Source organism: Mytilus trossulus, chromosome 9 (assembly GCF_036588685.1).
Source record: "Mytilus trossulus isolate FHL-02 chromosome 9, PNRI_Mtr1.1.1.hap1, whole genome shotgun sequence".
NCBI classification, from domain to species: Eukaryota; Metazoa; Mollusca; class Bivalvia; order Mytilida; family Mytilidae; genus Mytilus; species Mytilus trossulus.
This window is the reverse complement of record NC_086381.1, coordinates 51168773-51182847: the sequence shown is the minus strand read 5'-3', so window position 1 is coordinate 51182847 and position 14075 is coordinate 51168773. Positions and strand designations below refer to the sequence as shown.

Genomic DNA, 14075 nt, shown 5'->3' with positions numbered 1-14075 from the left:
AAAATAGTGAAAAACCGATTTATTTATATATTTACTATAATTAATAGAAAACAATCAGTTTTTGCCGATTTTTGTCACAAAAATGCAGTTTTTAACCCAAAATTACTCTTTTTCAAAACTTTTTTTCCCCAATGTTGCCACTATTATAGGTAGTTCTCATAACTGTTATCTTATTTTTACACTCATTTCTTATCGTTTTGTCATAATAATAAAATATAAGAAATTTTCCAGTTTTCAGCGATTTTTGTTCAAAAACATATATTTTGACCCAAAAATACCCGAAAATTAGCCCATCGATTTCTGTCGATTTTTTATATGTTCAATAGAATATGTCAATAGATCGAATTATGACAAGAAACCTTTTGTTGCAATTTGTTTGAGGTTGGGTGATTTTTTGGGCTAGTTTGACTGGACTAAAATGTTAGTTAAAAGTCAAACTTGAGCATACAGAGAATAGTGTGTAGAGTTGCCTTTATTATCATTATAAGTGACGCTATCGTGGTTGGTTGGCTGATTTAGAAAATCTGGTTTATAGATGACGAAGGATATGTTCCAGATTTTTGTCGAATATGTCGTTACAAAATGAGACTTTGTCTACGACTTTGTAACTGTATAAACAACATGACGGATGCAATAAAGGCAACAGTAGTATACCGCTGTTTTCGAAAGTCATAAATCGATTGAGAGAAAACAGATCCGGATTTGTGGAGGAAGATCTGCTTAACTTTCTGAAGCACATGAGATCTCTTCCAATTTTGAATGGTCATGCTACTCAGTCTCTGTTGCTTTTAAGACTATTGTTTTTAGTTCATTCCCTTTTTTTCTATTCCATTGCGTTGTCAGTTTTACTTTTGTATCTTTCACCCATTGATTTATATTCTGCCCTTTAAAACGCTAAAGAGGAAGGACTTTTTTTTGTGTAACTGTTGTCGACCCCTTGGGATGATAAGCAAGACGCGTAAGTGATTTTAAATTAATTTTAAAATCGTTCTAATGTCTAGAAATTAATTCAATAATGACCTTCAGAACAAAAGTTCCTCATTCATCAATTAAATTCATGTCTTCAAAACACCGTCGGATTAGGTTTTCTATGATAGCAAACGATATTGTTTAAGGAACATATCTACGGAAAAGAACATTAACCTGCACGTATCAACAGGTGAAAACTAAAGTCAGACAAATACAGATATTTTTATTTTTATTTTTTAAGGTTGTTCCTTTATAAAAGAATTTGAACATTACTAAGAATAGAATAAACTTTTTTAAAATTATATGATCTATTTAATGATTTTCTGTATTATAAAATGAAAATTCAAATATATTGTACATATACACGTATGATATAATACAAAACTAATGCTTAGTTTGCGTGTTTAACTTTTTTAGTAGTAACAGTCGGATTTTTGTTTGGGAGTGTATCGCAACGACAAATTAAATCTTGAAGTGGGTAAATCACAAATTCAAAATATGATGATTGTGTCCTCTTTTCTTCTGATTTCTTTTTTGTCAATTATAAAAGGATATGATTCAGAAATGTTTCAAAAATTACAATCAACGATGAACAGCAATACTGCAACGTTATCTGAAATGCTAAAAGAATTACTTCGAAGAATTCCCAAAGGTATGTATACGTGTATATTGCGGTTATTTTTATGAATAGAAAAAGAGTTCTCCAGAAGCTAAATAAATTCACCATGTCTTTCTTTCCTTGCAAGGCAATGGCATATGCCTAAAATAGCTGCTGTCCGATATGCGATACTGTAAAGCAAACGATGCAGGAATTAATATCGAAAGATTTAAAAAAAAAAAAAAAAAAAAAAAAAAAAAAAAATCAAAGCAACGCAACGCAACGCAAAAAGCTTAAATAGATGTTATTGATTTTCTTTAAAAATCTGCAATGTCAATATGAATGAATGAATACTTTATTTGCAAGAAGCATATACATGCTATGACAAACGAAAATATATACAATATATGACAAACAAAAGACAGCAGAGGACAGTCGTTACAGAGTATACAATAATATTATGACAATATATGCGAGCTAATTTTCCAAGCTGCATTTAAATAGTTACATAGTTTTACTGTCAGAGATTTAGAATGAGCTTGTAATAAATTATCTAACTTGTGCCGATTTGGCCAAGAACAGTATAATAAAGGTAAAAATTCTATACGTACAGATCTATACGCAGGACATGATAAAACAAAATGATACTCGTCCTCTAAAATATTCATATTACAACACATACAAATTCTGTTTTCTCTTTGAGTATTTAGATAACGACCAACTTCAACATTTAATTTAAGTGTGCCGCTACGTAGCTTTGTTAATATAGATACATTACAATGAACATCTAAGTATTTTTCAAAACCAAATTCTAGTTTATATCGTTTATAAATACAAAGTTTATTACATTCTTCTAAAGCTGTATTCCAGCTTTGTAAAAATTGATCTTTAATACGTGTTTTTATACAATCAAATGATAATTTACTAGTATCTTGTGAAATCCATACATCATAAAATCCAAGGTTACATAACAATTTTTTTACGTTAGACGCCCAATTAGTTTTACCATTATTTGCATCTTTGTACAAAAGTTTATAAACTTCATATACAATATGAGGTTTACTAGTTACAATATGAATCCAATATTTCAGGATTTCATATTTTCTCAAAATATGCAATGGCAAGTGCCCAAGTTCACCATATAAAAAAATTGTAGGGACTTTTTTACCAAGTTTCAAAATAAATCTACAAAATCTATTATATATAAGCTCTATATCACCAGTACGATGAAAACCCCATATTTCAGACCCATAACTTAAAACGGATCCAACCATACTATCGAATAGGAAAATTTGTTGTTCAGTAGTCACATATATTTGTTTCAATGAATTTATTAGTGAAGATAAAGCTCTTGATCCTTGTTGAGATAAACGCTTTTGAGTTTGTAAAAATTTTCCATTATAGTGGTGCAATACACCGAGGTATACATAGGAGTTCACAATTTCTAATTCTCTGTCGTTGTAATAAAAACAGTTTACCACAGGCCTCCATCCATTTCGGAAAACAACAACTTTTGTCTTCTCCGTGTTTACTTCTATGTTCCATTTATTACAATATAGTAGTAATTTATTCAGTAAATGTTGCAACACATTCGTTGATTTTCCAAAAAGTACGGTATCATCAGCAAATAAGATCAAATATATTAAAAATCCATTTAGAGACACGATGTCTTCATCTGTTTCAACGGAAATATCTTGAATAATGTCGTTAATAAAAAACAAAAACAGCAAAGGCGATAAAGGTTCCCCTTGTTTTACACCAAGAAAATTGTCAAACGCATCTGACAGCACTCCTCCAGATCGTACACGAAGACGCACTGATGAATATAAAGTTTTAATAATGTTACCTGACCGTTTATTTACATACATGCCGGCCGGGACTTGAGGTTTTGGCCGGTATGAAGGGAGAACCGGTATTAAGAGGGACCGGTTTAGAGAAGTTTCACTGTAGAAACAAATTTGTTACTGATGCCATTCTTTAGCAGTTTGTATATCAAAATTCTTCTGTGTAGTTTATCAAAAGCCTTGCGAAAGTCCACGAAGGCACAAAAAAGCTGAAGCTTTTGTACTAAAACATGTGATATAATTCCATGCAGTGTGAAATTGCGTCAACAGTTGAACGACCAGGACGAAATCCAAACTGATTGTCTATTAATATCTCTTCGTCTTCCGACCACGACAGCAAACGTTCCGTTAATATGCTAGTAAATATCTTAGAAAGAATGCTCACCAATACAATCGGCCTGAAATTGTTAGGGTCCGACAAATCACCGCTTTTGGGTACAGGGATAACTATGCATTCGGTCCAATTATCTGGATATATTCCATTGTCAAACATAGAGTTGAAAAGAATTTTAAAAATAGGCGCAAAGAAAAGAGGATTCGCAGCTAATATTTCACCAATTATTTCATCGTTTCCCGAGCTTTTGCCAGTTTTAAGTTTCTGTATAGCTTTTATAATTTCATCTTCTGTAATTTCTGAATCGAGAATATCAATACTTATTTCACCACAGTCGGTATTGTTTAATAAATGTAAAACTTCATCACAAAGTTCTGGTGGGTTCGATCCCAAAATATTTTCGAAATAGTTCAACATCTCATTATTTTCAACTAAACATTTTGATCTGTTTTTCGGTTTTACAGCGGACCAAAACTTTCTAGGTTCCCCTTTTGCAATATAACAAAGTTCGATTCCTTTCCTTTTCTTGAAGTTAAACTGTGCATTACGTTTGACTTGATTAAATTTGTTTCTAGTCGTTATATATGGATGTCTATTTGTATCTGTCGGATGACGCATATAAAAATTTCTAGCAGTGTGAAATTCTATTCGTGAATTTGCGCATTTATAAAACTTTTAACCTAGAAAATAAAAAAAAAAGATGTAGTATGATTGCCAATGAGACAACTCTCCACAAGAGACCAAATGACACAGAAAATAACAACTATAGGTAACCGTACGGCCTTCAACAATGAGCAAAGCCCATACCACATAGTCAGCTATAAAATGCCCTGAAATGACAAATGTAAAACAATTTAAACGATAAAACTAACGGCCTAATTTATGTACAAAAAATGAACGAAAAACAAATATGTAACAATATGTAGAAGTTTTTAAATGGAAGAGTTTGAAAAACAATGTCATTTTAATGTATGTTGCATCTGGAGAAAACTGTCTGAATTTTGCTGCCATATCTCGATTGAAATGCATAGCCTTTATCCAGGATGAAATTAAAATGAATCCGTTGACAAATGAGAAAGTCCTAAATTTAACTATAATATATCTTAACGCCGATGTATGACTAGTACAATTCGACAAAAGATAAAAAGTGCATGGCTCAGTGGGTCGTTCCTTTCTAAAAAAAACAATATAATGTTCATATTGCCACATTTTATATGAATTTCATGTAGTCCATAATTAGCGTCAATTCATAGATGTCAATATTTTTCATAGAGCCAACTGTCGTCCAACCAAGAGAAGTTGCGAGTGAAGTGGCATATGGAAAACGAACAAAGCAAAGTTCAGATTATTATGCTTACGCCAGTGCCGCTGTCGATGGAAATTTAGACACACATACACATACAGGACTTGACACTGCACCTTACTGGGAGGTTGACCTAGGCAAAGCATACAAGATAGAAAGGATAGAAATTTTCAATAGGAAAGGTTGTTGTGGTGAGTAATGTGACCACTTTAGCAAGACAAATGACATCAACAATAATTTCATATACATTTATTCGTAGCTAGAAAACATTAATAACTGATAATTAGATTTTATCTATGCATACTTGTCAACATTGTGTGACGTGTTTTTTTATTCGTTATATCATACGTGTACACCATAGAGTTTCGTATATCATACCCGTGTTCCCGTCCTGAATATGATAATAATACCCATATTACTTTAAACATTTGCCAATGACATTTTTATATTCATCTAGTTTTTATTGGTGTTACCTATCGGACAATACAAACTAGTTTGTTCTAATTATCACTAGTTTTGACATGTTTTAAAACTTTGTTTGTTGTTTGCTTTGTTCTGTATCATAATTGAATTCTCTTTGTGTTCAATTAGTTTAGCAAACCACAATTATCTTATTATTCATTTAACCTTTCAGGAGAACGACTTCACGACTTGGACATAACAATTGGATCTGCACACAATCAGATGTATTTGTGTACGCATTACAAAGGACCTGGTCGCAATGGAGAACATCTCATATTCACATGTAACGATAATACCAAATATGCACGTTACGTAAGGTTAACGATCAAGGGGAGAGAATATCTCCATGTTGGTGAAGTGAAAGTTTATGCATTAAATGGCTGATTTGATTAGTTTGGCGTTAAATAAAAGATTACAAAACTTTCAAATGACTATCAATAATTATAAAAAAGAAGATGTGGTATGATTGGCAATGATACAGCTATCCACAAGAGACCAAAATTACACAAACATTAACAACTATAGGTCACCGTACGGCCTTCAACAATGAGCAAAGCCCATACCACATAGTCAGCTATAAAAGGTCCAGATAAGACAATGTAAAACAATTAAAACGAGAAAACTAACGGCCTCATTTATATAAAAAATGAAAGAAAAACAAATATGTAACACATAAACAACAGACAACCACTGAATTACAGGCTCCTGATTTAAGACAGGCTCATACATAAATAATGTGGCGGGGTTTAACATGTTAGCGGGATCCCAACCCTCCCTCTAACCTGGGACGGTCGTATAACAGTACAACATAAGAACAAACTATAAAAATCAGTTGAAAAAGCCTCAACTCATCAGATTGACAAAAATACAAGGGGACGTGACCGGGTACTTATACGTCCCGACACAAAAAGACACAATGAACAGATCTGAGAGTAATCGCAGTTATCTGACAGTTAGTTAAAAGCCACTTACAACTTATAAAAAAGTCATGCATCTAACCTAAACTATCCATCCGTACACATCAAACATGCAATGCATTTAGTGTAAAGACGTCATAAAGAGCCAGAGAAAAACATGACCTTGTGCAATGGCAAATTAGTTCTTTTTTTTTAATCAAATATTAGGCCAGGTTTTCAGTTTAGTTAATCATGTAAAAGTTATTAATCAGATATTAGGAATGTTACGAATAGTTCATTTTAGATTGGATATATTTGCCGTCGAAGTATTTTAGTTCTAATATTATCTCTTGAAAGGAAATCAAAAGACTCTTACTGTGCAAATACAAAATGTACATCCTGGTTTATGTGATGAGTTTATTCACAACCACTGGGTCGATGTCTTGAATACCGAATTGTTTTATAAATGTATATCCTTTATTCAAGTTAAGTTAATATATGACTAGTATAGTAAGGGAAATTGAAAATTTTGAATTATACTATTCTCGTTTGTTTGTTTGTATAGATAATAATATTATAACACAATAATGACTTTTGTTCCCATATTTTTGACATTTTGACCTATCATATTTTGTTTTGTTCACACATCGTTGTCACACTAATAGATTTTTATGCGACTGTCATCATGGTTATACAAGTGATAGACTTAGTTAGCTACAAAAACAGGCTCAACCCATAATTCTCTACATACGGAACTATCCGTATCAAGTCAGGAATATGATAATTATTATCCATTCGTTTGATGTGGTTTTGCTTCTGATTTTGTCATTTGATTCGGGACTTTGCGTTTTGAATTTTCGATATTTGATAATAATATACTTTTTCGTAAAAAATCCTGGTACTTAGATGACCTCTGTTTTATTCGAGGTATTCATATACAATGAGGTTGAGGTGCATGCTGTCTCTTAAAAAGAAAAATCACAAAAATACCGAACTTAGAGTAAAATCAAATCGAAAAGTACATAATCACATGGCAAAATCAAATAACAAAACACATAAAAAACGAATGGACAGGAACTGTCATATTCCTGACTTGGTTCAGACATTTTCAAATGAAAATGGTGGATAATCCTGCTTTTAAATTTCTTGTTTTGAAGGATATATTATAGAACTAAATCAGAAAAGTTTGGATTGCTAAACATGGTCAATATATATCTTACTGTAAAATTTAATGATCGGGCGTCAATGATCATATTTTTTTGACAAGTGTTAGAAGGAACTACTAACCAAAAGAAAAATTGGAGAGGTCGACACAGATTGTTCTCTTGAAAATACCTCCATATTCAACAAATATGTTGTGAATAGAAATTTCAGCATACTGCTCATTTTTTCCTCTGTAGTATGTTTTATCTTGTTGTTTACTATTAAAGAAATATGTCATATGTTCATTTGTTGTCAAGTATCGAGTTGAAAGATACAAATGTTACGAAGGTCGATTTGCAAGTTACAAAAGTCGTTTTATTTTGAAAATCATTGTGGATTGTTTCTTTCGGACAACTTGGCGATTTCACATACATGTATAATTTAGTCATTGTTTGCGGTATTTTAAACATTGTCATATATATATATAGAATGTTTGGCTAGCCATATAACCAGGTTCACCCAACCATTTTTCAATTCAAGTTTTGTTGTTAACACAGCTCTTCTGATCACGTGAACAAGCAGTTATTGATGTTTGGCTTTCATTGTGTGTGTACTGTGGATTCAATTGTATTCGTTGGATGCCATTTTTGGTTGATTCCATGGGCAAAGAAGAACCATGCAAATAAAAGTTCAATGAATTACATATTACCTTTAGGCTTGTATGTACAATGTAGACTCCGGAAAAACAACGAAATTAAATATCCATGAACATTTAAATTGTTCTTAATTCACTAAAATTGGTACCCACGAATGAATCCACAGTATTTGATTAGTTTATGGTGAAGGTCAATCAAGAAAAGCATTCAGGGCGCTCTTTATATACAGAAATGTAGTTTTCGTAACGAGCACTAGGTCAATATCGCTGTCGATACACTGTAAGTTTCTGATGATATTATGAGCTGCTAATTTTTTTGTGTTTATTTATTTATAAGATATGAATAATGAAAAATTACTCAAACAAATTTGACATTGGATGGTTACAGCTATTCTTATTTAGTCTTTTTAATCATATTTGTCTTTACGTTTGTATTTTCATGAATATAGTTATCAAATGTACCAGGATTATAATTTAGTACGCCAGACGCGCGTTTCGTCTACATAAGACTCATCAGTGACGCTCATATCAAAATAGTTATAAACCAAACAAATACAAAGTTGAAGAGCATTCAGGATCCAAAATTCCAAAAAGTTGTGCCAAATACTGCTAAGGTAATCTATGCCTGGGATAAGAAAATCCTTAGTTTTTCCAAAAATTCAAAGTTTTGTAAACAGCAAAATTTATAAAAATGATCACTTAATTGATATTCATGTCAACACCGAAGTGCTGACTACTGGGCTGGTGATACCCTCGGGGACGAAACGTCCACCAGCAGAGGCATCGACCCAGTGGTGTAAATAGTTATCAAAGGTACCAGGATTATAAATTAGTACGCCAGACGCGCGTTTCGTCTACATAAGACTCATCAGTGACGCTCATATCAAAATAGTTATAAACCAAACAAATACAAAGTTGAAGAGCATTGAGGATCCAAAATTCCAAAAAGTTGTGCCAAATACGGCTAAGGTAATCTATGCCTGGGATAAGAAAATCCTTAGTTTTTCCAAAAATTCAAAGTTTTGTAAACAGGGAAATTTATAAAAATGACCACTTAATTAATATCCATGTCAACACCGAAGTGCTGACTACTGGGCTGGTGATACCCTCGGGGACGAAACGTCCACCAGCAGAGGCATCGACCCAGTGGTGTAAATAGTTATCAAAGGTACCAGGATTATAATTTAGTACGCCAGACGCGCGTTTCGTCTACATAAGACTCATCAGTGACGCTCATATCAAAATAGTTATAAACCAAACAAATACAAAGTTGAAGAGCATTGAGGATCCAAAATTCCAAAAAGTTGTGCCAAATACGGCTAAGGTAATCTATCCCTGGGATAAGAAAGTCCTTAGTTGTTCCAAAAATTCAAAGTTTTGTAAACAGGGAAATTTATAAAAATGACCACATAATTGATATTCATGTCAACACCGAAGTGCTGACTACTGGGCTGGTGATACCCTCGGGGACGAAACGTCCACCAGCAGAGGCATCGACCCAGTGGTGTAAATAGTTATCAAAGGTACCAGGATTATAATTTAGTACGCCAGATGCGCGTTTCGTCTACATAAGACTCATCAGTGACGCTCATATCAAAATAGTTATAAACCAAACAAATACAAAGTTGAAGAGCATTGAGGATCCAAAATTCCAAAAAGTTGTGCCAAATACGGCTAAGGTAACTTATGCCTGGGATAAGAAAGTCCTTAGTTTTTCCAAAAATTCAAAGTTTTGTAAACAGGGAAATTTATAAAAATGACCACATAATTGATATTCATGTCAACATTGAAGTGCTGACTACTGGGCTGGTGATACCCTCGGAGACGAAACGTCCACCAGCAGAGGCATCGACCCAGTGGTGTAAATAGTTATCAAAGGTACCAGGATTATAATTTAGTACGCCAGACGCGCGTTTCGTCTACATAAGACTCGTCAGTGACGCTCATATCAAAATAGTTATAAACCAAACAAATACAAAGTTGAAGAGCATTGAGGATCCAAAATTCCAAAAAGTTGTGCCAAATACGGCTAAGGTAATCTATGCCTGGGATAAGAAAATCCTTAGTTTTTCCAAAAATTCAAAGTTTTGTAAACAGGGAAATTTATAAAAATGACCACATAATTGATATTCATGTCAACACCGAAGTGCTGACTACTGGGCTGGTGATACCCTCGGGGACGAAACGTCCACCAGCAGAGGCATCGACCCAGTGGTGTAAATAGTTATCAAAGGTACCAGGATTATAATTTAGTACGTTGCGCGGTTCGTCTACATAAGACTCATCAGTGACGCTCATATCAAAATAGTTATAAACCAAACAAATACAAAGTTGAAGAGCATTGAGGATCCAAAATTCCAAAAAGTTGTGCCAAATACGGCTAAGGTAATCTATGCCTGGGATAAGAAAATCCTTAGATTTTCCAAAAATTCAAAGTTTGTAAACAGGGAAATTTATAAAAATGACCACATAATTGATATTCATGTCAACACCGAAGTGCTGACTACTGGGCTGGTGATACCCTCGGGGACGAAAAGTCCACCAGCAGAGGCATCGACCCAGTGGTGTAAATAGTTATCAAAGGTACCAGGATTATAATTTAGTACGCCAGATGCGCGTTTCGTCTACATAAGACTCATCAGTGACGCTCATATCAAAATAGTTATAAACCAAACAAATACAAAGTTGAAGAGCATTGAGGATCCAAAATTCCAAAAAGTTGTGCCAAATACGGCTAAGGTAATCTATGCCTGGGATAAGAAAATCCTTAGTTTTTCCAAAAATTCAAAGTTTTGTAAACAGGGAAATTTATAAAAATGACCACTTAATTAATATCCATGTCAACACCGAAGTGCTGACTACTGGGCTGGTGATACCCTCGGGGACGAAACGTCCACCAGCAGAGGCATCGACCCAGTGGTGTAAATAGTTATCAAAGGTACCAGGATTATAATTTAGTACGCCAGACGCGCGTTTCGTCTACATAAGACTCATCAGTGACGCTCATATCAAAATAGTTATAAACCAAACAAATACAAAGTTGAAGAGCATTGAGGATCCAAAATTCCAAAAAGTTGTGCCAAATACGGCTAAGGTAATCTATCCCTGGGATAAGAAAGTCCTTAGTTGTTCCAAAAATTCAAAGTTTTGTAAACAGGGAAATTTATAAAAATGACCACATAATTGATATTCATGTCAACACCGAAGTGCTGACTACTGGGCTGGTGATACCCTCGGGGACGAAACGTCCACCAGCAGAGGCATCGACCCAGTGGTGTAAATAGTTATCAAAGGTACCAGGATTATAATTTAGTACGCCAGATGCGCGTTTCGTCTACATAAGACTCATCAGTGACGCTCATATCAAAATAGTTATAAACCAAACAAATACAAAGTTGAAGAGCATTGAGGATCCAAAATTCCAAAAAGTTGTGCCAAATACGGCTAAGGTAACTTATGCCTGGGATAAGAAAGTCCTTAGTTTTTCCAAAAATTCAAAGTTTTGTAAACAGGGAAATTTATAAAAATGACCACATAATTGATATTCATGTCAACATTGAAGTGCTGACTACTGGGCTGGTGATACCCTCGGAGACGAAACGTCCACCAGCAGAGGCATCGACCCAGTGGTGTAAATAGTTATCAAAGGTACCAGGATTATAATTTAGTACGCCAGACGCGCGTTTCGTCTACATAAGACTCGTCAGTGACGCTCATATCAAAATAGTTATAAACCAAACAAATACAAAGTTGAAGAGCATTGAGGATCCAAAATTCCAAAAAGTTGTGCCAAATACGGCTAAGGTAATCTATGCCTGGGATAAGAAAATCCTTAGTTTTTCCAAAAATTCAAAGTTTTGTAAACAGGGAAATTTATAAAAATGACCACATAATTGATATTCATGTCAACACCGAAGTGCTGACTACTGGGCTGGTGATACCCTCGGGGACGAAACGTCCACCAGCAGAGGCATCGACCCAGTGGTGTAAATAGTTATCAAAGGTACCAGGATTATAATTTAGTACGTTGCGCGGTTCGTCTACATAAGACTCATCAGTGACGCTCATATCAAAATAGTTATAAACCAAACAAATACAAAGTTGAAGAGCATTGAGGATCCAAAATTCCAAAAAGTTGTGCCAAATACGGCTAAGGTAATCTATGCCTGGGATAAGAAAATCCTTAGATTTTCCAAAAATTCAAAGTTTGTAAACAGGGAAATTTATAAAAATGACCACATAATTGATATTCATGTCAACACCGAAGTGCTGACTACTGGGCTGGTGATACCCTCGGGGACGAAAAGTCCACCAGCAGAGGCATCGACCCAGTGGTGTAAATAGTTATCAAAGGTACCAGGATTATAATTTAGTACGCCAGATGCGCGTTTCGTCTACATAAGACTCATCAGTGACGCTCATATCAAAATAGTTATAAACCAAACAAATACAAAGTTGAAGAGCATTGAGGATCCAAAATTCCAAAAAGTTGTGCCAAATACGGCTAAGGTAATCTATGCCTGGGATAAGAAAATCCTTAGTTTTTCCAAAAATTCAAAGTTTTGTAAACAGGGAAATTTATAAAAATGACCACATAATTGATATTCATGTCAACACCGAAGTGCTGAATACTGGGCTGGTGATACCCTCGGGGACGAAACGTCCAGAGTGTTTGAGGTTTTTCATAATCTTTTCACATATTTTGCTGTAGGTATACCACATAATCTACTCTGAGATCAGATACACAGACGCACCGAGGAAAGGGTTTAAGGCTTGGTATGACCTACACATGTAAAAGGTATTTGCAACTTTTGTTTCGGAAGACAAACAACTTACCCATTTTTTGTTAATGCATGTTGTGCAAGTCTACTGAAATTGACAAAGCAAACACAATGCCAAAATTGACGGAGGATTATCATTATGAAACTGTATACTTGGCTAGATCTAGTTCTGTATGTCTTTGTGTGGATATGTTCTTAATCCTTTGCTGTTTACAACATTATGTCATGCATCTATATATTCTAGTGTAGCACTATAAACTAAATATTGGGAAAGACAAACAAAAGTGGTATATTGTAAATTTCCCTTATATTTAATGCGTTTCCCTTAGTTTTAGTTTGTTACCCGACATTTGTTTTTTTCTATCGATTTATGAGTTTCAAACAGCGGTATACTACTGTTGCCTTTTATTTTAGCATTAATTGTCTCATACATTCATATGTTTAGTGGACTGTCTGCACAGATACAACACGTCAATGTTGAGGATGAAAGGTTAGACACGCTTATGAGTCTCTACGCTGACATAACCCTTAGAAGAAAAGTACAATGTAAAGAGATATAAACAGTTTTTAAATCAATACAGAAGTTTCTTATCAAATGGCTACATCAAAAGCGAAAACCCTTCAAACAAAGCAACTAAACTGTCATATTGCTGATTTGGTACAGGTATGTTCTTATGTAGAGAATTTTTTAATACAGAATGCAAAGTCTTGATATCTTCCGATGAAAGTATCAGCACAAGGTAAGAAACGTTTCATGATATAAGCTTGCATTGATTCATCAGCTTTCTGCCCAGATACTGGTAACGTTTTACAGAAATCTAAGTAGCAGCTGGATGCTCCTCGATACAGAATTGCTTAAAAAAAGTAAGTCCTATATTCAGGTGAAATTAGTATATTAGTATTTCCATTTCCCATTTCCATTCTCAATTTTATATTAAGTAGTGAAATCAATAATTTCGAATACAAATAGTTAATTTGTATGGTTTTGTAGTAAATAAGATTATAACACAATGATGACGGCTGTACCCTTATTTTTGACATATTTCTTAACAGCGGTATACTACTGTTGCCTTTATTTACTTCATATATT

General features: G+C 34.0%; 1 protein-coding gene across 1 annotated transcript; it reads left to right on the top strand.

Annotated features, from left to right (window-relative positions):
- Positions 1-1557: 1557 nt before the first annotated feature.
- Positions 1558-5894, top strand: LOC134684731 (fucolectin-6-like). Its single transcript, XM_063544037.1, has 3 exons — positions 1558-1621; positions 5018-5239; positions 5683-5894. The coding sequence occupies exons 1-3, from the start codon at positions 1558-1560 to the stop codon at positions 5892-5894; spliced, it is 498 nt and encodes a 165-aa protein (XP_063400107.1).
- Positions 5895-14075: the final 8181 nt, after the last annotated feature.

Bases quoted from the DNA above. Each gene is read 5' to 3' on its own strand.
- LOC134684731 (XM_063544037.1), top strand. From the start codon at position 1,558: ATGAACAGCAATACTGCAACGTTATCTGAAATGCTAAAAGAATTACTT. The intron at 1,622-5,017 runs GTATGTATACGT...TATTTTTCATAG, and splicing joins ACTTCGAAGAATTCCCAAAG to AGCCAACTGTCGTCCAACCA. The intron at 5,240-5,682 runs GTGAGTAATGTG...TTAACCTTTCAG, and splicing joins CAATAGGAAAGGTTGTTGTG to GAGAACGACTTCACGACTTG.